At 43.7% G+C, this 23,393-nt stretch overlaps 1 protein-coding gene across 1 annotated transcript in view; it reads left to right on the forward strand.

The window, feature by feature from the left end:
- Window positions 1–23,393, forward strand: part of Arg2 (arginase 2) — a 26,349-nt gene continuing 2,956 nt past the window's right edge. The window contains exons 1-7 of the mRNA XM_006973111.4: window positions 1–277; window positions 1,203–1,275; window positions 17,075–17,252; window positions 19,249–19,408; window positions 20,284–20,378; window positions 20,515–20,619; window positions 21,484–21,620. Coding sequence (XP_006973173.1) covers window positions 143–277; window positions 1,203–1,275; window positions 17,075–17,252; window positions 19,249–19,408; window positions 20,284–20,378; window positions 20,515–20,619; window positions 21,484–21,620 — 883 coding nt within the window. The 5' untranslated portion in view covers window positions 1–142. The remainder of the gene's footprint in view (window positions 278–1,202; window positions 1,276–17,074; window positions 17,253–19,248; window positions 19,409–20,283; window positions 20,379–20,514; window positions 20,620–21,483; window positions 21,621–23,393) is intronic.

The following is a 23,393-nucleotide window of genomic DNA, read 5'->3' on the forward strand; positions in this document are numbered from 1 at the left end:
GGAGAAGGTGCGCCGGAGGCTGGTTGGGGGCGTGTCCAAGCGATGCTGACATCACAGGGCGGGGCGCTCGCCTCGTAAGGCAGAGAAGCTGGGGGCGGCGGAGCTCACTCGAGATTCTGAGTCGCACTGAGTCACTTCTCCTATGGTGATCCCCTCCCTGCCAATCATGTTCCTGAGGAGCAGAGCCTCGAGTCTCCTCCGCGCGCAAGTCCATTGCGTCCTGACGAGATCTGTCCACTCTGTGGCTATAGTCGGAGCCCCTTTCTCTCAGGGACAGGTGAGAGCGGGGACCCGAGCTGGCGGGACAGGGAGCCCCGAGAGAGTGGCGTGGGGCCGGGAGGTGGGGGGGGGCAAGAATGAAGAGAAACGCCGCGGGGAGGGGGGAAGCTCGCGGGTTCCCGCGGCTGGCACCGGAGCGCACTTGGGATTTTTTTCCCCGACCCAGATGCAGATGAGGGACGGATGGAAGGCGAGGGGTGAAGGAGAGCAGTGGGCATCGAGAGGGCAGTGGGGCATCGAGAGGGCAGTGGGCATCGAGAGGGCAGTGGGCATCGAGAGGGCAGTGGGCATCGAGAGGGCAGGCTGCTGCGGCCTCCCCAGGACGATGGAGAGATCGGTATTTCCAGCTTGGGGTGGTGAAGGGGAGAAAAAGGGAGAGGAGAGGACTCCCTGGAGGATCTGGAGAAGGCAAAACCGGGGTCGTTGGAAAATTGTTGGAGAGGATAGAGACTGCGACCGGGGGATTAAGGAAGGCTTCAGGATCTATTCTTGCCTAAAGAGCATTAACCTGGAAAGAAATCAATGCTGGCCTCGCCAGCTGCGGGAGGACCCGAGGTGCTTTGTTCTGTCTTCAAAGAAAGAAACCTGCTGTCGGGGAGGGCGCGCTCACTGATGGGAAAGCCCAGCCTGTCATCCCAGGCACCGGATCATAGCCTCACTCAGCCCCTTCCCAATCTGGGACTCCTCTGGCCCGGCTCTCAGTGAGAGACTCGGGAGGTTGATTTGCTTTCAATAATGGAATTTTGCCTCCTCCATCCATTAAGCATTTAATAAAATGACCAGCCCCCTGCGGTGGAAGTTTGGATGCTGTGGCAGGGTTGCAGAGGAAGCTGTTAGGAATTCGGTGTAGCATCACTGTGTCAAAGTTTTCCTGCCCCTTCCTCGACCTTTCCTTATATCTGTGGGATTTGTATTATTCACAGAAAAAGAAAGGAGTGGAATATGGTCCAGCTGCCATTAGAGAAGCGGGCTTGCTGAAGAGGCTCTCCCTACTGGGTAAGTGGTTGGATTTCCAACGTTCAGGAGTGGAAACGAGACCTGTTTAGAATTCTCTCTCCTCTATCCTGGCCCTGTGGTATCAGCTTCGCACCTGGAAGTGTTTTGCTCCATCTGGTATCCTTCAGATTCCTTCTGCAGATAGAGACGTCAGGGAGTCTTGGGGGAAGTCTTGTTGCAAATAGTGTAAAGTGCGTGGGGTGGGGGGCAGAACAAAGGAGGGCCTGGTCCAGCCGTCAGTGACTAGGCTATCACGGTAGCTTTCCTAACTCCGTCTTCTCACGCTGCTGAGACACCGGTCTTACAGGTTGCCTCTCTCCAAACCGTTTCCTCTCTGGGATTAACAGGTTTGTGTTATTGTCATCGGGACATAGATGAGGTTTTTTCAAAACTACCTAATTATGAAATCGCTTGGGTGACTTCGTAACAGCAGCTCCTAAACTCCCCCATGGAAGAGTTCTGACTCCCCGCATCTCAGGCAGGGGCTGGATGGAGCTGCGCATTTTCACAGGTCTCCCTGTAATTTCATTTGCCAGTTTCTGCCTTGTAACTGAGGTGGTATTTAGGTTTTTAGGACCAGAAGTACATCTAACCCAAGATGTCTGCATTAATGGAGAACTATTAGTGCCAAGGTCCCAAATTTCAATACCCGTATGGTCTCTAACCCAAATATCTCTAGCTTGTCCTCTATTGTCACTAGGACCATTCACGAGTCTTTTTCTGGTATTGTGAATACAAAATTTCTTTTCAGTCAATAGAGAGCTCCGGCAATGGGAATGCAGAATCTGGGCGAACTACAGAATCTTTTTCCACTCTTACTATGAAACAGTTGCTGATTTGTGAGGCCGTTCCAGGGGCCGCTCATCTTCCAAAATCAGGGATAAGGAAATCACCTAATTCGTCCCTTTTATGTGGGACCATGATAGGGAACAGAAGGCTGATGGAAGTGAAGATCACACCAAAGTCAAGTTGGTGATCCAGTGAATGTATTGGGATGACTTATAGGAGGATGGGTGAGGGGTTACTCACAGGAACACAAGGATTCAAAGGCAGCTGCATTACTGAGAACCCATCCTAGTCTGAGTATCAAAATAACTGTAGTCACTTGAGCACTTTCAAATTAGCATGGGTCAGATTTTAAAGGAGAGAAGGAAGGCCTTTGACAAGATAGAGACTTGTGATGTCTTTGAATGGACTCGAGTGGACCATAACTAGATTATGGGTGATTGTGTTAGACAGAAAATAAAAGATAACAAAACAAAACAAAAACCAACCAGATTTTGTTGTTGTTTGAGACATGGTCTCTCTATGTATCCCTGGCTGTCCTAGAACTTGTTATGTAAACCAGGCTGGCATTGAACTTGAAGAGATCCACCTGCCTCTCCCTCCAGAGTGCTGGGATTAAAGATGTGTGCCGCCACGCCTGGCAGAAAAGCAGATTTGAAGATGAAATAAACTTGGTTTGGAACTTGATGGGTTTTTAAAAGGAAAATGAGGCACTAGAACCAAGGTGGAGAAGCAAGCCTGGCTTCCTAGAGGAAGGTCAGAGTCGGGGCAGAGCTGTGAGAATGGAGGGGGGGTTGAGATATCTCAGGAATCAAGAGCACTTGCTGCTTTTGGAGAGGACCCAGGTTTGGCTCCCAGCATCCACATGGCTGCTCACAGCTATCTGTGATTGCAGGAGATCTGATGCCCCTCTTCGGATCTCCAGGCATGCACAAGTGCACACACATGTGAGCGACTAGGAGACAGTCTCTGTGGTAGGTAGACTGACAGGCAGCCATGGAGAATTTCCAAGACTTTTTCTTCACCCCCCTGACTTGAATCAAAAGCCTGGCAGCTTAAAACAACAAAGGCCTTGCAGGCCTTTTTCCCACCAGCAGGCCTCCTGCTGACGGACTGGCTCAACAGGTCCAAAGCCAGATCCAGGACATGTTGTATGACAGATGTGTGCCAATCAACCATCCTCTTCCTACAAACTGACCAGTTCTTCAGAGACTTGAAAACCCCCAGCCCTCAAGAAGAGACTGGATTTTTCCGTCTGTGTAAGGGTCTTTTTTCTCTGTGTGTCTGCTACATTTGTATGTCTCCTCACCCCCAATGAACACCTTTCTTCAATCGCTGAGTCTGTCTGTCCCTGTTGGTTGTGTTTGTGATTGCTCTGCTGTAACCTGTTGTGCTCAGATTTCCCTTCCTCTTAATTCTTTAACTGGCAGAAAATGAACCCAGTCAAGACCCCTGGCCTGTATCACATGCATACACACACACATGCAGGTTAAAAAAAAATCATACATAAAATGTGGTTGGCTGAGTGTGCCATAATGAACAAATGCCAGAGACACATCATTTGTGTGTTTTTAGATAAGAGGGTCTCCCAGGAAGGGACCTGGAAGGACCAACCAAGGGAGAGAGTGAGGTGTTGACCTAAAGAGGAGGATGTTTTGGGGACAAAGCAAGCAGCTGTGTGTGGGGTAAGAAGTCCAGCAAAATAAAGGATAGCAGATCCCCAGGCGTGAGCATGAAAGTTTCAGTGGAACAGTGGGAGAGAGCTGGGCTGAGCCATCAAGGCCATGCATCTCAGCGTGTGCCTCCTGACGGTCTCCTAACCACTGAAAACACACACATGCTAACATCACAGATACCTCTTCTCATACTTAAAATCTCTAATGTTCAATGACCAAAGCAGATTCCTCTTCTGCTATTGGAAAAGAAGTGGATTCAAGAAGAAATGTCTTAGGGAAATTAAAGTGAGCTTTGTGATGAGACCAGAAAATTCCCAGGCAGCTTCTTGAATTCCAGCACCTGTGGCCGGCTAACACTGTCAGGTTTTTATACAGCAGCCTCAGTAACTTGTGGCCTCTTTGCGATCATAGCTGAGTCACATTACCATAATTACAAAGTGGGACTTGGAAGTGTTCACTGAGGCTTGTTGCTGCCTCTAAGCACAGGACACTCACTCTGCTTGTAATGACATGAAGTGGATTTCCACGGTGGTCAGAACTTAAGTAGACTCTGGAGCGGACGGACGGACGGACGCTTCTGAGCCTTGACAGAGAGAGCAGTGCCTCTTTCTCGCTCAGGTTCTCCGGCTGGCACATTCCACCTTGTTTTCATCGCTGCTAAAGCTGTGGCCGATTGACCTAGGTTCCACCAAGGAAAGCATGCATAGCAAATTTTGATTTGAAATTCCAGAAGGGACTGTGACAATACCTTCACTGGAACATTTTGTATTGTGGGTGTCAGTAGATGGGTTTTTTGTTTGTTTGTTTGTGGAGTTGGTGTCTTACTATATAACCCTGGGTGGCCTGGAACTCCAGGGTGACCTCAAATGTGTAGCAACCCTTCTGCCCTTACCTCCCTAGGGTTAGAGGTTGGTGTCACTGTGCCTGGCTTTAGATTTAAACTCTTAATGATTCTTTTTAATGATTTCCAGGAAAGTCTCAGATTCATACGTTGTTTTCCTGCTTAGGCAAGTTTCTGTTGTTTGCAGCTTAAAACCTCCTAACCAGCAAACTAGTTCATAAGTGCCAGTGAGAGATGGGTTACTATGAAGACCTTGAGTGCAAATTTTTGGTCTTCTGCCCCCACCCCCTTACACAATCTTTTTATGAGTTAATCCAGTGTTCTAGTTTGGTTTCTGTGGCCTTTAATCTTGGACTCTATCTTAATTCTTTTGTATTTCAGCAACTTCCTGATCTGGTAGGTGCTTTGATTTCTGAACTGTCACATTCCTTAATATGACTTCTGGAAGCAACAGTCTAAAGTCTTGATTTGCTTACAGATATCAAGTTCTCAATAATAATCCACCTTTTGTGACTGGAATTGTTTTCCCCATTCTGTTTTTAGTGTGGTGGTGGTTATAGGACTATATAACCATCAAAACACATTGAACTTAAAGATGTGAATTAATATAAAATATGCCTCAAATCTGTTTTGAAAAATTTCCACGTCTTGAAGTTTCTTTTTTGCTCTGTCTCTTATTTCCTCCCTCCTGCTCATTCTTTCTGACAGTAGCTATCATTATGTATCCCAGCTGGCCTCAAGCTCACAATCCTCTGGCCTTAGCCTCCTAAATTAGGAATTACAGGCATGTGGCACTGTGTCCAGCTAAGTTTATTTTTCTTAAGAGCAGCTTTTAGGCACTAAGACTATAATGAGCTGGGCATGGGGGCACTCTAGTCTTTTAACTCAGAAGTGAGTGGATCTTTGAGTTTGAGGCCATTCTGGTCTAGGTAGTGAGTTAGAGGGCTAGCTCAAAGCCTGTCTCAAAGCAAAAACAAAAATATGATGAGCGTATTCATTTACTGATGTGTATGTGCAAAGGTGTAATAGCTTGTATTTGCATCAGAGTGCTGCTAAATCCTAGATGCTAGACTTAACACTAGGGAACAAAATAGATTCCTGTTAACAATGTGCTAATGAGGTGTGATCGGAAATGAAAATGTAAAACTGAGGCAAGTATGTCAGTGGTCATGAGCACTTAACGGGGTAAGCAGGAGCCAGAGATGGGGAAAGCAAAGGGTAAGTACTGTACCTTAGATAGGAGACTTCACTGAAAACAAGGCTAAGTGAGCAGACCTGGGCAGGAAGGAAAGGAGTCTAAGCAAATTTGGAATAACACTATTTCAGGCAGAGAGAACAACGTGTACAAAGACCCTGAGGCAGATCTAGACTATTAATGGAACAGAACCCATTCCCGAGCCCTAACCAAGATTGCTGTGTTCAGAGGGGTTGACCTTCTACTTCAGAGTTTTAGCCTCATCAGTGACAGTTCCCAGGAAATTGTCATTATTTGACGACTCCAGTAGCTATTTATTTATAAGGCTTTTACTTGACTGACACAAGTAAGTAGGGAAAAGAACCTTTTATAAACGGTGTCAGGACAACTGGATACCCTGGATAAATTTTTAAAAATGACTCCCCCTCCATTGTATCTATCAAAATTCCTAATTAGCTCTGGCTAGAGAGATGGCTCAGTGGTTAAGAATGCTGGCTGTTCTTACAGAGGACTGGGGTTTAGTTCCCAGCATCCACATGCGTCTCCATATTGTAGTTCCAATTCCAGGAGATAAAACGCACTCTTCTGATATCCAAGGGCACCAGGCATGCAATAGTCCATATACATACATACATATACACATACACACATACACACACACATACATACATACACATACATACATACACACACATACATACATACATTCATGCATGCTGGCACTGACACATGCATATAACATACAAATAAATAAGTCTTTAAATAATTTTTAAAAGTTGGCATGTACCAAAGTTCTAAATTTAGTGTGAAGTTATGAAACTAGAAAAAACTCTAAGTGTGAATTTTTGTGAATTTGGGTCAGACTGCAGTTTCTTAGCTATCTTAGCCAGTCACCAAAATCAGATATGACAGAAATAAAAATAGATCCATTGGATTTCATCAAAATCAAAACTGTGAGCCTTGAAGAGATTATTGTAGGAGGCCAGCTCTGACCTGTCCAAGGGTATTTGGGAAGAGAGAGGAATGAGAAAGTATTAGATAGATATATAGACAGAGACAATAAGAAAGACAGAGATGCCGGGCGGTGGTGGCACACGCCTGTAATCCCAGCACTCAGGAGGCAGAGGCAGGTGGATCTCTGTGAGTTCGAGGCCAGCCTGGTCTACAGAGCTAGTCCAGGACAGGTTCCAAAGCTACAGAGAAACCCTGTCTCAAAAAAAAAAAAAAAAAAAAAAAAAAAAAGAAAAAAGAAAAAAAAAGAAAAGAAAAGAAAAAAAAGAAAGAAAGAAAGGAAAGAAGGAAAGAAAGAAAGAGACACAGGATAGCTTTGGGAGGGCCCTGAATCAATACCCAGCTGCCCCGAGTTTAATTATGATGGGCAAAAGACCTCCCCTTCCAAGGTCGAGGTATAAAGTAACAAGTGTAGACCCTTCAAAACACCTGGTAACCACGCCCTTGGCCAAATCATCCCATTATATATCCCTGCTGGGCAAATCAAGCTCAGACTTTCTGACCTTGAGTAAGGCCTTACTAGGGAGCCTCTGTGAGTCCTCGCACATTATGCTTTGAAAGAAGGCAGATAGATGTAAAAGGCCACTTATTGGCTCCTTAATTGTGAAATGTCTAGAGAGGGCAGCTTTTTGGAGGAAACAGGGCTGAGGAAATAAGGAATCACTGACAATGTCTTTAGGTTTTGGGGAGGAAGGGAACTTAAGATATCCTAGAATTAGATAGTATTGACATTTTCACAACTTGATGAATACATTGAAAACCACTGAATTATAAATTCGGAGAATGAATCTCATGCAATATAAATTATATCTCTATCAAACTATAGAGACTTCTGTGACTGGTAAGGAAGTATGGGACTTGTGACCTGCATGTTTTCTTACATGGTGTTTGCTTTACAAACACCGTAAAACATATTTTGCATAGACTTTACAAATCATGTCTGTTGACAGATCTAGATCTTAGGCTATCAATTTACAATGTCTAGTTTGGGGGGAGGGGAAGAAAAAATTCTATATTAAAAAAAGATGAAATTAATGTCTTTGGGATGCTGTTTGAATAACACTGGGATATCTTTGAAACAAAAATTGGTTGCAAGGTTGCATCAGTAGCAAATAGCGAATCTTAGAATTTGCTGTCACTGGAGGGAGTAGAGTGGTGTAGTCACTTTTTGTATAAAAAAGACAATCTGCCTTTGCAGGGAGAAGGAAATCAAAGCAGAGAAGCTGTCAAAAAAGGAATCCAGCATAATGTAGTTTAGGCCTGGATGTGGGCTTGGAAGCTAAATTGTTGAAGTTAATGTCTTCAAAGTTTTGGATTCTGCTTTGTCACTAACATCATTTGGTCTTTGGAAGATCCAGTGCCAGAGACTTGGCTTTGTATTTCACTTTGATTGTGTTAGTCCATTTTATATTGCTTTAACAGGGTACCTGGGATTGGATGACTTATTATGAGCTGCCATCTAGGTGCTGGGATTCGAACTCTGGTCCTCTAGAAGAGCAGCCACTGCTTATAACCACTAAGCCATCTCTCCAGCACCTGATGACTTACAATGAATAGAAATGTATTGGCTCTAGGTGTGGAGGCTGAGGAGTCCATGACTTGAGAGACTATACCTTGTGAGGCCTAAGTTTACCATATCCTGACATGGCAGAAAGCATGGCAAAAGAGAACCAGAATCAACTTACAGCCTCCCACTCTCTTACAATGGGTATGAGGAAGACCTCATGATTGATACATACACGTTTCCCATTAAGCCCCATTTCCCAGCATGGGAGTTGGTGCGTTAGGATTAAGTTTCCAACACATAATTTTTGAAGGGCAACATTCAAAACCATAGCAAGAATTTAGAACAAGACCAAAATACTGCACTGCTTTGGACCTTTCTGAGTTCCACTGCCCCTGTGGGAAGGGCCATTTGTCCTAAGGAACTAGGAGATGAGGCCTGAGCTGAGGAATACCATCTTTTTAGGCTTCCCTACTCTGTCATACCTTGAATGTTAGTATTAGTGATCTATTTCTTTTTTTTTCCATTCTTAAAAAAAAGTTTGTTCATTTATTATTTTGTGTTTTGCCTGCATGTATGTATGTATGTAAGTATGTACCACATGGGGGCCTGGTACCCTTGCAGGCCAGAAGAGGGCATTTGATCCCCTGGAGCTGGAGTTACAGATGGTGCTGGGAATCCAACTTGGAGTCTCTAAAAGAGCAACAAGTACTCTTTACTAAGCCGTTTTTTTCAGCCCTTTAAAAAAACATTTTTTAAGCCGGGCAGTGGTGGTGCACACCTTTAATCCCAGCACTCGGAAGGCAGAGCCAGGCAGATCTCGGTGAGTTCGAGGCCAGCCTAGTCTACAGAGCGACCTAGGACAGGCACCAAAACTACACCGAGAAACCCTGTCTCGAAAACAAACAAACAAAAAAACCACATCTTTATTTGTGTTTGTACACAGTTTGCTTGTAAAAGTCAGAGGGCCACTTGTACAATCTAGCAGGCACAGTAGTGCATACCCATAAACCCAGCCAGTACCCTGGAGGCTGAGGCAGAAGCCAGTTTGGTCAGAAAATAAAAAAAGACACATGGTCTTCAACGCCAACTTCCTCTGAAGATCCCACTGTATTCGAGCTCACATGCTCACATTCCTCGTGACGGCCCCTTATCTACAATCTCAAGCCTTTACCAGCTCAGATACAAACTCTCTAACTTCTCCTTGTCATCTCCCAAATTAGTTGTAATAACCAGAGCCAGTTTTTCCTCTCCTATCAAAGTCTGCATCCAGTCCCTGTATTGGGTAGCTAAGATTACACAAGCTCCTGAGATGTCAGCAGCTGGGAAAAAAAAAAATTTTTTTTTTTCACTTTCAAGTAAACAATCTGGAGGGAGGTCTGGAACTGGTTTGGTGGCTCTGTCCTCAGACCTGGGTTCTTCTTTGTGCTATTGGCAAGGCCTCTCCACTTAATGGTTGTGGACTGGTTTCTGGAAGCAGGATAAATGAATGAACAAAGGAGGCACAAGGGGACATTTCCCGTTCTAAGAAGCCGTGGCAGGGCGTTTCTTCCTACATACTTGTTGGCTGGCACTGGTTAGGTGGGCACATCCAGTTTCTAGGAACATCTTCTGTGGACAGAAGGCCAGATTTTGACCCTCAGCCATGCCATTAAGCTCTATATTAGGGCTTAAACTTCTACTTGTCTCTCCTTTTCACCTGAGAAATTTCTATGCAGTTCTAGATATATAGGTATACAAATCAAGCATTTTCTGATAATCATAAATTTGTTTTAAAACAACCCCTTAGTATACATATTTTTTTTTTTTTTTTTTTTTTTTTTTTGGTTTTCGAGACAGGGTTTCTCTGTGTAGCTTTGAGCCTTTCCTGGGACTCACTTGGTAGCCCAGGCTGGCCCCGAACTCACAGAGATCCACCTGGCTCTGCCTCCCGAGTGCTGGGATTAAAGGCGTGCACCACCACCGCCCGGCTTAGTATACATATTTTAACATGTATTAAAGACAACAGCAAATCCATACACTAATGAGATGGATGTGTCTAGTTTTACATGCAGAATTAAATCTTGAACCAGGCGTGCTGGCTCATGCCTATAAATAACCCTAGTGCTTGAGAGGCCACGGCAAGAGGATCATTACCAGTTTGAGGCTGTCAAGGGTCATAGTTCCAGGTAAATCTGGGTACAAATGTAAGACTCTGTATTAAAAAAATCAATCTTCGCTGAATATTTGATTTTGCAGGATATAGTTACTGTCAATGGTTTTCAAAGTCGATTCGATATTTTTATTTTTATTCTAGGATCACCAACTTTAAGAATGCTGCTTCACATAAATATGTAACATCAAGTAGAAGAATTATGTTTAGAGTTATTTCAGAGCCCCAAATCCAAGCCAAAATTCATGTAATGAGTTAGAAAAAATTTTTAAATCAATGTTATGTATGAATGTTTTGATTGCATGTATGGATTGCATCATATATCTGCTTGGTGCCTGAAGAGATCAGAAGAGGGCATCGGATCCCCTGGAACAGGAGTTATAGACAGTTGTGAGCTGCCCTGTAGGTGCTGGAAATCATACATAGGTCCTTTATAAGAGCAGCAAGTGCCTTTTAAGCCCCAAGCCATCTCTCTAGGCCCCATGTAATGATTAAAAAAAAAGAAAACTCAAGTCAGTAAGTGTATTTACCTTTATTTATTTATTTATTTATTTATTTATTTATTCATTGTGTGTCTCTCTCTGTGTTGGGTGTTCTCACTCAAAACCGTTTAACAAAAATGATGCAGACATATGATAAACAAATTTTGGGAAGTCTTAGGTTGCAACATTGGTTTCAAAGAAAACACAAGATGAAGGATGGAGAGAAAAACCACCAAGATGCCTCATGTAACCTGTAATCCCTTAGTATGTCCTGCCCTTCCTTGTTATTTGTTCATTTTATTACCATTTTAACACAGCCGGCAGGAAGGGCTTAGAAACTCCCTGTCCTTTGAGATCCCCACTCTTCTATGAAGTCTCGTGACAGAGGCCTGGGACTCTGACCCCAGCATTTTTGGTTATTGGTTCAGACCATGAATCTTAAATCTATTATTAGGCTCATACATTGTTTCTTTTTAAATGTAGGGTCTGACTATGTAGCCCCAGCTGTCCTGGACTGTAACATAGACCAGGCTGGCCTCAAACTAAAGCTGGAACTTGGAGCTCTGCCTGCCTGTGCCTTCAGAGTGCTGGGATTGAAATTAAACACCTCCATGCCCGGCTCAGACACACATTTACTAGTTAACATTGGAACCATTACAATCAATACATTTTTGCCACAGGGATATAAGTTTGTTTATTCCTGCAGTGTGAAAATTCCTGGTTTGGGATTTGACAAAGCCCTGGGAAGCATTTCCTGCATCCTGCTGACTGTGTTAAAGGTTGTCAGGGTGTTTGAAGACATAACAGTCTGATGGTGAGAGGTCAGATGAGCATGGTGGATGAGGCAGAACTTCATTGCTCAATTGGTTCAACTTTTGAAGCATTGGCCTTGTGATGAATAGTGAGGCGTTGTTGGGGAGAATTGGGCCCTTCTGCTGACCAGTGTCTCCTGGAGGCACTGCAGTTTGTGGTGTGGTCTCCGAGGTCTGCAAGGGCTTCTTCATGCCTTTCTCTGTTCCTGCTGTCTTGAACCTGGGGAGACCTATCCTTAGACACAAAAGAGCAAAACCCTGATATGACAGGTATGTCAACCCTGGTATGACAGGTATGTCAACCCTGGTATGACAGGTATGTCAAACCCAGGTATGACAGAGCCACAAGCCAGGTCCTGAATCACTACAGAGGAAACTCTGCTGTTTACTTGGATGGTACACAGACATGGCTGTATTTGAGCCATAGTTTGAGTAGGTAGCTGAAAAAACTTAACCTATTCCACCTAATAATTTTGTTTAAAAAATATGTATTATGCACAAAGGTCTGCAAGAATACAGTTGTCAGGTGTGGGGAGTAACAGGGGAGCTTTTACCATTAAATACTTATTCATTCTTACAGAGAATTTTTATTGCCTATAAGGGAAGAGGAGAAATCCACACAAAACAGCACTGATACAAATTGTACTTATAGAAGGCCCTTCCTCGACTCCAGCAGTCATTGTCTCTATTTTTTACGTGGTACTTATCTCTTGAAAATGAAAGAGCCGGATTAGGGAGGCAGTCATATTGAGTAGGTCACTTAGGCAGGGCTTTTCAAGATACAAGCCCCGTAAGGGTCTGCCTCTTAGTTTTGGGGAAACACAAGGCTCAGCTCATCAAGTTTTCGTGGGCAGACTCACGTTGACCACGTAAATGATCAAAAGTGCATGCAGCTGGGCATAGTTAGATTGAGAAATAGTCCTTCCAGTACGCACTCTCAAGAAGCCCTTGTGGGTAAGGCATCTGGAAAGTAAGTGACAAACAGGAAGGCTGTTTGGCAAGAAGGAATCAGTAAATAGAGTGGGTAGTCATGCCTTAAAAAAATTATTTTTTATTTATATGTGTGGGTGTTTTGCCTGCATGCCTGGTGCCCGCAGAGACCAGGAGAGGGCATCAGATCCTCTAGAACTGGAGTTACAGACAGTTGTGAGCTGCCATGTGGGTGCTGGGAATTGAAGCTGGGTCTTCTGGAAGGGCAGCCAGTGCTATTAATCACTGAGGCATCTATCCAGTCCTCCAGAGTTGGTAATGAGTCCACATTCAGTATGTAAGTGAATCTGTTGAACCACCTCCAGCAATTGATTAGTGTCTGGGATCAAGTTCAGGATCTCATGCATGCTAAGCAATTGCTCCACCCCAGAGTTACTGCCTAGTCCCAGGACGGCACATTTAGTGACCAAAATCCTCTAGTGAGATGCAGTCTGTCTTCTCTGGAGTACTGCAGCAAGATCGCCAGGTTCTTTTCAGACATTGCACAGTTCCTTTCTGTTAGGCGCCTGTGACCAGAATACTGTTTTCCGTCAGGCTTATATCAGTTTACACCCTGGAATCCTTGATTGGGCTTGAGTGTTCCTTAAGTTCTATTACTTATCTTATCCACCGGAACTTTAATGTCCTTGTTTTTCTATGAGTTAAAGGTTTGGCAGGTAGTTCTGAAAGTTAATATTAACATTATTATAACCTTTTGTATTAGGGTTCTCTAGAGAAACAGAACTTATAGAATGACTCTGTGTGTGTGTGTGTGTGTGTGTGTGTGTGTGTGTGTGTGTGTGTGTATGTGTATGGGATTTATTAGAATGGCTTATAGGCTGTAGTCCAGTTAGTCCAACAATGGCTGTCTACCGAAGGAAAGCCCACAAATTCAGCAGTTGTTCAGTCCATGAATCTGGATGTCTCACCTGCTCTTCAGGATACACGAGAATTTCAGAGAAGTAAGCGCTAAGGCCAGTGAAGGAATGGGGACTTGCTAGTGAGTGTGAGAGCAAGCAAGCAGAGAGGAAGAGTGTTTTCTTCCTCCATGTCTTTACATGGGCTGCCAACAGAAGGTGCAGCCCAGATTACAGGTGGATCCTCCCACCTCTAAAGGTCTGGGGTAGAGGTGTACCTTCCCACCTCAAAGATCTGGATTAGAAGTGGCTCTTCCCATTAAGGAAAAAAAAAATCCCTCATAGGTGTGCTGTTAGGATTTCAGTTAATTCCAGATGTGGAGAAGTTAACAACCAAAAACAGCCACCACATCTTTTATAGTGAATATTGTAGTTTTACAAAACACCAGGTATATTCTGGTTTCTTAAACCCTCATGCTTGATGAGGTCTAAGGAAGCCACTGAGACAAACAGGGAGGTAGAAACGCTCTAGAATAGGAATCATTCAAGATCCGTCCAGCTGAGCTGGAGAGATGGCTCAGCGGTTAAGAGCGCCTAACTGTTCCAGAGGACCAGAGTTCAATTCCCACCATCCACTATGGTTTCACAGCCTCTTGTAACTCCAGCTCTCGGGGATTTTACACCCTCCTCTAGCCTCAGAGTGTCTGTATGTCTGTTGTGTGCATGTGTGTTCAGGTGACTGGGAAGCTGGAAGAGGATTCAGATGCCCCAGAACGAGAGTTAGAAGAGGCTGTGAGCTGCCCAATGTGGGCACTGGGAACAGAACTCCTGTTTCCTGGAAGACCAGCCACCTCACCAATCAATCACACAAATGTGAAAAACATTTTTTTTTTTTTTGGTTTGTGAATTCTCAAACTTATTTTTTTACATTAATCTATTGTGTATATGTACATGAGCACATACATGCTCTGGTACATGTGTAGAGGTCAGAGGACAGCTTTCGGGAGTTGGTTCTCTCCATCCACCATGGCTGTTCAGAGTCAGAGTCAGCCTTAGGTTGTCAGCCTTGGGGGACAAGAGCCTTTACTCTGTGAGCCACCTTGCCCAGCCCTCTTCCCAACTTTATTTACGTGTATGTGTGCCCAAGTGTACATATGTGCCTATAATGAGCCACCTTGCCCAGCCCTCCCCCCAACTTTATGTGTATCCCCAAGTGTGTGTATGTGCACCACATATGTGCAGGAGCTGGAAGGTGTCAGATCCCCTTGAACTGGAGTTGTAAGTGGTGATGATTCACCATGTGGGTGCTGGGAACTAAACACAGGTCCTCTGTATGAGCAGCAAGTGCTCTTAACTGCCGAGTCATCTCTCCAGCAGCCCCCTGTCCACAAGCCTTTTAAAACAACTGTTTGATTTGGTCATTTTTCTGCTGAGTCTTGAACTTGTTGGTTGTTTTGTCAGTTTGACACAAGCTAGAGTCATCAAGGAAAGGGGAATGCCAATTAAGAATGGTCTCCAATAGATTGGCTTGTAGATATGTCGATGGGGGCATTTTCTTTTCTTTTCTGTTTGAGACAGGATCTCTATGTGACCTTGGCTGGCCTGGAATGCCCTGTGAAGACCAGGTTGGCTTAGAATTCAGAGAGAACCACCAGCCTCTGCACCCTGAGTGCTGGGAATAAAGGCATGTGCCACCATGCCCAGCTGTAGGACATTTTCTTGAATGATGATGGATGTGGAAGGGCCCAGCTCACTGTGAGTGGTGCCTCCTCTGGACAGGTGGCCCTGGGTTGTACATGAGCAAGCTATAGAGACCAAGCTAGTCAGCAGCATCCCTTCATGGTCTCTGCTTTAGTTCCTGTCTCCAGGTTCCAGCGTTGAGTTCCTGCTCTGATGTCCCTCAGTGATGGACTGGGATGTGTATGCCAAATAGACATCTTTCCTCCCCTGGTTGATTTTGGTCATGGTGTCTATCACAACAACAGGCAAACGAGAACAGTTCTCAGTGTCTTCAGCCTGTTGTCGCAGTCATCTTCTACTTGCCTGTATCTCCTTTCTTTACTTGACTAGATCTCCCTGGGGCCTTTTATAATTATTTCTTAATATGCAGGGATTAAAAGGTTCATAAAAATTTTAGTCAAGTTATGTCTTTTGAGAAAGGATAAAAATTTTCTGTTTTGCTTCCAATATTCATTTTTGTTGAGGATTAAGGTTGGCCTCAATGTCCCAGGTCATTCTTGGCCTTACGATTTTGTATTTTGAGTTAATGCTTCTCATTTTTACATTCTCTCCAAGTTTTGCTTTAGGATGAGTTGGGTTCAAGAGGAAAGCTCCTAAACTGTCTACTTTAAATTCCTGATAAATCCGCACTGGTCATAATCCAAATCTTTAACCAGCCTCTGCAACTGTTAAGATGAATGGCTTTCCCAACACTCCAGAGGCAGAGGCAGGTGGATCTCTACAAGTTTAGGGCCAGGCTGATTGACATAGTGAGTTCCAGGCCCAGGGATATATAATGAGATCCTGTCTCAACAAAACAAAAATAAACAACAATAACAACAAACAAAACGGGCCTCTTAGCTATAGATTTTGATTTTGGCACTTAGCCCGTGTGTGACCTTGGGCAGGTTCCTTCTTTGATGTCTCCTCTATGCACGAGGCATTATTTTAGTTGCCTCATTATTTTAAGTCGGAAATAAAAATTTATGTTAAGCAATTCGAACAGGATGCAAGCCCCTCTAAGTAATGAATAAACATTAGATATTTTTCCCTTTATGTCCTCTACTATTATTATTTTGGGACAAGTCTTGTAGCCTTGGCTGGCCTTGACCTTGTTTATGTAACCAAGGCGACAGCTTCCGATCCTCCTGCTATCAGTTCCCAAGAGGAGTACCACTGTGTGCACAGGGTTTTGTACAGGCGAGGCAATACTCTGTGTGTTCCAGTGCCTGAAGAGGGAACTGGGTCTCCTGGAGCTGTAGTTATAGGCAGCTGATGTTAAGTGCTGTCTCAGGTCCTATGGAAGAGCAGAAAGTGTCCTTAACCGCCATGCTCCAGCCTCAGCTCCTGATCTTTTATTCTAGGGGGAAAAAATGAGAATTTGTTTTCTTGCCCTGCTGAGGCTCAAACCATGGCCTTGAGAATTTCTACACATGTATTTTTGTCTTAAATTAACAGTACTTAATTTTCCTTATAGCCTGATGGGTTTTTATTTGAATTACATTTTATAATTCTGAGATGTGAGGTCTATTTGCTTGTTACCTATCTGGTGATTCTTGGGTTAATAATGGCTCTGGATTTCACTGTCCAACGTGCAGCTTCTGGAAAATGGTGTTCCTAAGAGGGTCTACTTTGAAGACTTGAGCCAACCTTGCCAGTCAGATGACACCAGGAATTGTTCTGACAAAATGAGGCTGACATGTCCCGACTTTGTTGCCAGTGATTACTTGTAGCCCAGGCCAGTAGAAGCTGGAATGGCATCAACCGTTCATTTTGTTATTTCCATGTGTTTCAGGATGCCACCTAAAAGACTTCGGAGATTTGAGTTTTACTAAAGTCCCCAAAGATGATCCGTACAATAATCTGGTAGTGTATCCTCGCTCAGTGGGCCTTGCCAACCAGGAACTGTCTGAAGTGGTTAGTAGAGCTGTGTCAGGTGGTTACAGCTGTGTCACCATAGGAGGTGACCACAGGTAAGCTGGGAGCAAGTGTGCTTTGGGCTTAGTGATGGGCTTCTTTATTTAAGTGTCCTTACTTGGGGAAAAATACACAACAGATAAGATCATGCGTGCAAGTGTAGAGGTAGACAAAGCAAGTTTCTTGAGAAACTGTCTCAAGACTTTCATGGAGCTGTTCTGATCCATGTCTCAAGACTTTCATGAAGCTCTTCTGATCCATCCATACTGAATTTTTTATAAGCATTTCTGCTATTACATTTGTTAGTGATCCTTCCTTGGGATGCTAATTTATTTTCTAATAAAGACACACTCCTTTCAATCATTCTTAGTGAATAGTGTTTTCCAACCGAGATCTATTAGGACTAGATAAAATAAATACATTATAGTAAAATAAAAACTGTAAAGTACTGAATACTACAGAAGAAGTTCAGAGGTGGGAGAGGTCTGGGCTAGTGGAGTCAGAGTTCACCAGGGAGTGTGGAATGAGCTAAGCAGTGAAAGTGGAAAGAGGTTCTGTGGTACTAGCATTGAACACTTACTGGTACTTTCAGTTAGACAATTCGAACAATGTCACAAAGGAGATAGGGCTTTATCTCATTTATTGAACAAGTTATCTAACTTGTTCAAGGCCTAGCGCCAGGAAGTAGCTGAGCAGGCATCCAAATCCACTGTTTCTCTTCTTGATTCAGCCTAGCAATTTTCCCTGAGGTGTTCAGAGAACTTTCTAGATAACTACCTGAAGTTAAACCTTTGCTCCGGGTGCAGAGAAAGTAGATTCCTCTTTGGGAATAAAAATTCAGGCAGGGAAAAAACAGGTCAGACTCGGGTGCTCTAGAGATGACTGGGCATTCAGGGGAATCAACCAGAGAAGAGGGCAGCTCTCTTGCTTCCTACCTCAGTCCTGTCTCTGAATGCTTAATCTTTTTTTGTTTTTTTTTTCCCCTTGAGGTCAAGTCTCACTGGGGACCTCATCAATGTGACAGCCACAGCCTTTAGTTTTCCTTTTTGTCTATAGCTGTATATACGGTAACCAGGTTACTCAACTATTTCCAGTTCAAAGTTAAAACTTGCCAGAGTTTTAGTCTGTTAAATTCTAGCAGGCAGGAATAAATGTATAATTTGAATGACTTTTATTCAGTGGTGTACACGAGCTCAACAGAGGTTGCCTTGCAACTTTAATGTCTCACAGCCCCACTTTTCAGGTTTTAAGAAGTGTTACAAACCAGCTTTTACAGCTGATTCTGTTGTGCTGGGAATTAAACTCAGGGCTTCACACACACTAAGGCAAATGCAGGACTACTTAGCTACACCTGCAAGTCGGCTTCTTAATTTTTACCTTAAAAAAAAAAATGTAGACTGGGTGGTGGTGGTGCACGCCTTTAATCCCAGTACTCAGGAAGCAGAGGCAGGCAGATCTATTGCAACATGCAAGACCCATCTCAACCGAACAATAAAACCCCCTTCAGTGTCCCAGATTCTTTGCAAGTTAGAATTAAAGGAATTAAGCAGCTTTTCTGCAAATTGTTAGACTAGACCCCATTGCTCGACTAAATTGCATCCACTGGACAAATGTTAATATTTGAGCTCTTTTTCTGGGCTAGGGCTAATGGACAATTTACCAGGGGCCTGGGAGCTGCAGTGACATGTGTCTCACTGCAGGGACAGCCAATCATCAGTATTCTTTCCCCTAGCCTTTAATTTTATGTATACGGTCTTCTGCCTGCTTGCATATCTATACACCACGTGAGTAGAGTGCCCTCAGAGGCCAGAAGAGGGTGTTGGATCCCCTAGGACTAGGGCACTGATTCTTTAAAGCTTTATCTTTCTCTGGTCTGATCCACTTAAAAAGTTAATCTTTGGGAAGTGCAACCGAGGGACTTTTGTCTCCCTGGAACCCAGCCTCAGGCCAGACCCTGACTTTGCCCTGGGGGCAGAGTATAAGCAATGTTGGCTGAGGTTATCTGTTTGCCAAGCAGAAGGCCTTGAAGATTATTATATTTGTTCTTTGCAGCCTGGCAATAGGTACCATTAGCGGCCACGCCCAGCACCGCCCAGATCTCTGTGTCATCTGGGTTGATGCTCATGCCGACATTAATACACCCCTCACCACTGTATCTGGAAATATCCATGGACAGCCACTTTCCTTTCTTGTTAGAGAACTACAAGACAAGGTAAGTGAGATAAAATGAGACAGGGAATGGCCTGCAAGATTATTCTGGGACTTTGGGAATCTAATTAAGATTTGGATGAAGGGTGGGCTGAATGTGGCTAACTCAACTCCTTTACTTGTTATTCACATTATTAAGGACCAGGCAGTCAGCTGGATGCTTGGGCTACAAAGATAACTAGGTTTCTGTCCTCAGTGGGGCTCATAATTGTTGAGGAAATTCAGTTTGTAGTAGTAAGTAACTGTAGTGCTGGACACTTCATAGCCAGGGGCTATGTCAGGCTCCCACACTAAAACACACTGATCTGGAGCTTGCCTTTGGGTAAAATTCTTCTGAGCTCTTCAAAAGACAGGGAGTCTATGCTAGGCAGACAAGACTCTACATCCCTCCACTTAGTGAAAAGGCAAGCTATGCCAGGACAAGTTAAAGAACCAATCTGGAATGAGCAAAGGGGTGGGAAGGACTGGCCAGGATATTCCTGCTACGGAGGTAGTTAATGAGAAACCAGATCACCTCAGAACACTTTTTTGTTTTCGTTTTCAAGACAAGGTTTCTCTGGGTAGCCCTGGCTGTCCTAGAACTCACTCTGTAGACGAGGCTGGCCTCGAACTCAAGAGATCCGCCTGCCTCTGCCTCTCAAGTGCTGGGATCAAAGGTGTGTGCCACGCCCCCCCCAGCAGAATATTTTTTTTTTAAACCTTCTCAAGAAACCTGTAATTTGCGGCTTCTCTTCTGAAACATTTCTATTGGACAATTGTCTCTTCTAGCTCAAGTGTGCTTTGTGTCATTTGAAACAAACAGTGGACAGGAGAGGAAAGGGATGGTATGCTCTAAGGATCAAGATTATTTCAGTGAGTAAGAATTTCCTCTCTTCACAGGTACCACAACTGCCAGGCTTTTCCTGGGTCAAACCCTGTCTCTCTTCCCCAAGTATTGTGTACATTGGCCTAAGAGATGTGGACCCTCCTGAACAGTAAGTTGATGTAGAGGAGTTAAGCTCTGGGCCTGTTCTGCCTACTTCTTGTAGGTCAGTATGAAGATGAGAGTTCCTAAATACACGTTTATTAAAACTGCTTTTAAAACTAGAGTCTTTCCTTTTATCTCACCAGTTTTATTTTAAAGAATTATGACATCCAGTATTTCTCCATGAGAGACATTGATCGACTTGGTATCCAGAAGGTCATGGAACAGACATTTGATCTGCTGATTGGCAAGTAAGTAAAACAGCAAATGTCTACTTCTAGGTCCCAGGGGAAGATGGGCAAACTCTGGGAGAGCAGCACACTTAAGCCGGTATCTTGAACACAGTAAATGCACTTCTTAAATAAAAGCAAAACGTGCATATATTTTCAAATAGTTCAGAAGGCAAACTGTCAAACAAATCATATTCTTGTGGACTGGGGGTGGGGGTGTTCCTTTAAGTCACTGACCCATCCTTCTTCTCATGAATTTTTTGTTCTCTATTACGATCTTACGATGAGAAGATTCATTGTTCGAGTGGTCTCATTACTTCAACCAAGTTCTGTATTAAGCATAAAACTGCATGCCAGTTAGGACAGTTTTCTCAGCCTTCTTGGCGGTCCAGGTCAGAACTGCCGTCTTAGGTCACTCTGTAAGCCTCTAAGAAGTTAGTCATTTGCTACGAGGATATTGTATGTATGTTAGTTTCAGTCATGGGATAGCTTCCCTCAAGTTAGAATTGGAGAATAAATTTGCAAGCAGGAAACTGGATTATGTTCATCTCAACAACTATAACCTAAATGAAGCTAACTTAATTAGTCCATCATGGAAGTGAAGAATTCCTTGTACTGGCAGTTACTAGTGTGAGAGGCTCTACTGCTTTAGGTAACCCAGAAATATGCACTGGGGTTTTTCTGAGACATGCAAAATAAACAGCAATATATTAAAGTACAATGTAAGAAGTTAATGTGCCAATCTGAGTAATTTCCAGGAATAGAAAATCTAGAAATATGCTGAACTAGCAAAGCACCAGGACTAGAACAAAACCAAGTTATAGCCACAGAATGAAGACTCCAAGCATAACTAGTGTCGTATTCTCTCGTCTTTTTCCTTTCCAGAAGACAGAGGCCAATCCACCTGAGTTTTGATATTGATGCTTTTGACCCTAAACTGGCACCAGCCACAGGAACCCCTGTTGTAGGGGGAATAACTTATAGAGAAGGAATGTATATTACTGAAGAAATACATAAAACAGGTATGTAGTATTCAAGTCTGCAGCCATGTTAACTATATGGAACATGTCAAAATCTTTCTGCAGGGGCTCTTTTCTGTGTCACTGAATTTGTGTCACAGGTTAACAGAGGACATAGATATTTTGAGGCATCTTTGGATCCGGACTGTACCAAAATATGCTAACACTGAACAAGAAATTGTGTCACTCACACTTAGTAGATTTAATATACGAACAGAATGCCAAGCATGCAGTCCCAGTGTCCAAGCTGTCTAAAGGCAGATTAAGACAAACAAAGCCAAGTAGCTCATTTTCTCTCATTATAAGGGCTTGTTGGTGCACTAGGAGTTGGGATTTGGAGTTAAGTCTGCCACAGCCGCCTTTTGGAGACCAGGTCTCATTGTAGTCAAGGCTGACTTGAAACTCATGTAGTTGAGCAGGTAATGACTGAATGACACCCTGCTTCCACCTCCCAGCTGCTGAGATTATAGGCATGCACCAGCCACCATGGCCAGTTTTTAAGAGGGTTTCTTAGTTTTTGTTTTTTTTTGTTTTTTGATGTGGTTAACCTCCAGTGTCGTTTCTCAGGTGCCACCCATCCTGTTTCTTGGATCTCTTACTTACATGGAACTCCCCGACTGGGCAAGTTGACTAGCCAATGAGCGCCAAGATCCACTTGCCTCAGCCTCCCTAACTAGAATCATAATCACACACCATTAGGCCTGGCTTTTTTTTTTTTTTTTTTTTGTTTTTGTTTTGTTTTCGAGACAGGGTTTCTCTGTGTAGCTTTGCGCCTTTCCTGGAGCTCACTTGGTAGCCCAGGCTGGCCTCGAACTCACAGAGATCCACCTGGCTCTGCCTCCCGAGTGCTGGGATTAAAGGCGTGCGCCACCACCGCCCAGCTAACTTGTTGGTAATTTTAATGAGGATACCTTTACAAGAATGACTGATAAAGAACTAGGGTGAATTCTAGATTATCAACAGTAACTACCACATGATACAACTTCACTAATCATTTCATGAAACTGAGAGACAAAAGCAACCAGAACCCCAAGATTCAAAGGCCAAGGCCAGTAAGGAATCCTTTGTTTTTATGCAGGGTCCCACTTATATAGACTAGGCTGGCCTTTAACTCATCATCTGCCTGCCTGTGCTTCCCAAGTGCTGGGATTAAAGGTGCACACCTCACAACTGACGAGGAACCCTTTAGGAATTATGCACACACATGGAGTCAGAGGACAACTTGTCGTCGGCTCCCTTCCACCATGTCAGTCCTGGGAATAGAACTCAGGTTGTGAGGCTTCGTGGCAGAAACCTTCTCCCTCTGACCCATCTCACCAGGCCTACAAGGAACCCTTAACTAGCTACAATAGAAACGGGGATTGGGTCCTAGAGTCTACTAGAACCTTAGGTGAGAACTGTCGATTAGAATAAGGAAGACACTTATTCTTAATACACAAATATAAATATTGACAGTGATCTTTTAGTTAACAGAGGACTTGGAAGTTCAATACTTCATGTGGCTTCATTCAGGAGGGGTTAACAAATTTAGACAGTTGTGGCAATGGTGTGTCTTGTTTCCCTTCTGTTTTGTTGACGTGGCATTGTCAACAAAGACAACACTTTGCTTAAACTAATCTGCAGGATGACAGTAGTCTGGAAACATAGGCAACATACATTTTTTTTTTTTTTGATGGTTCAAACCCTCTTTAGGATATGCTAGAGATACTAGGTTCAACCAGTAGAAATAAGACACAAATCACTAGGGACACAAGTTACCTGTGCAGGAAATAATGA

Source organism: Peromyscus maniculatus, chromosome 14, assembly GCF_049852395.1.
Source record: "Peromyscus maniculatus bairdii isolate BWxNUB_F1_BW_parent chromosome 14, HU_Pman_BW_mat_3.1, whole genome shotgun sequence".
Classification (NCBI taxonomy): domain Eukaryota; kingdom Metazoa; phylum Chordata; class Mammalia; order Rodentia; family Cricetidae; genus Peromyscus; species Peromyscus maniculatus.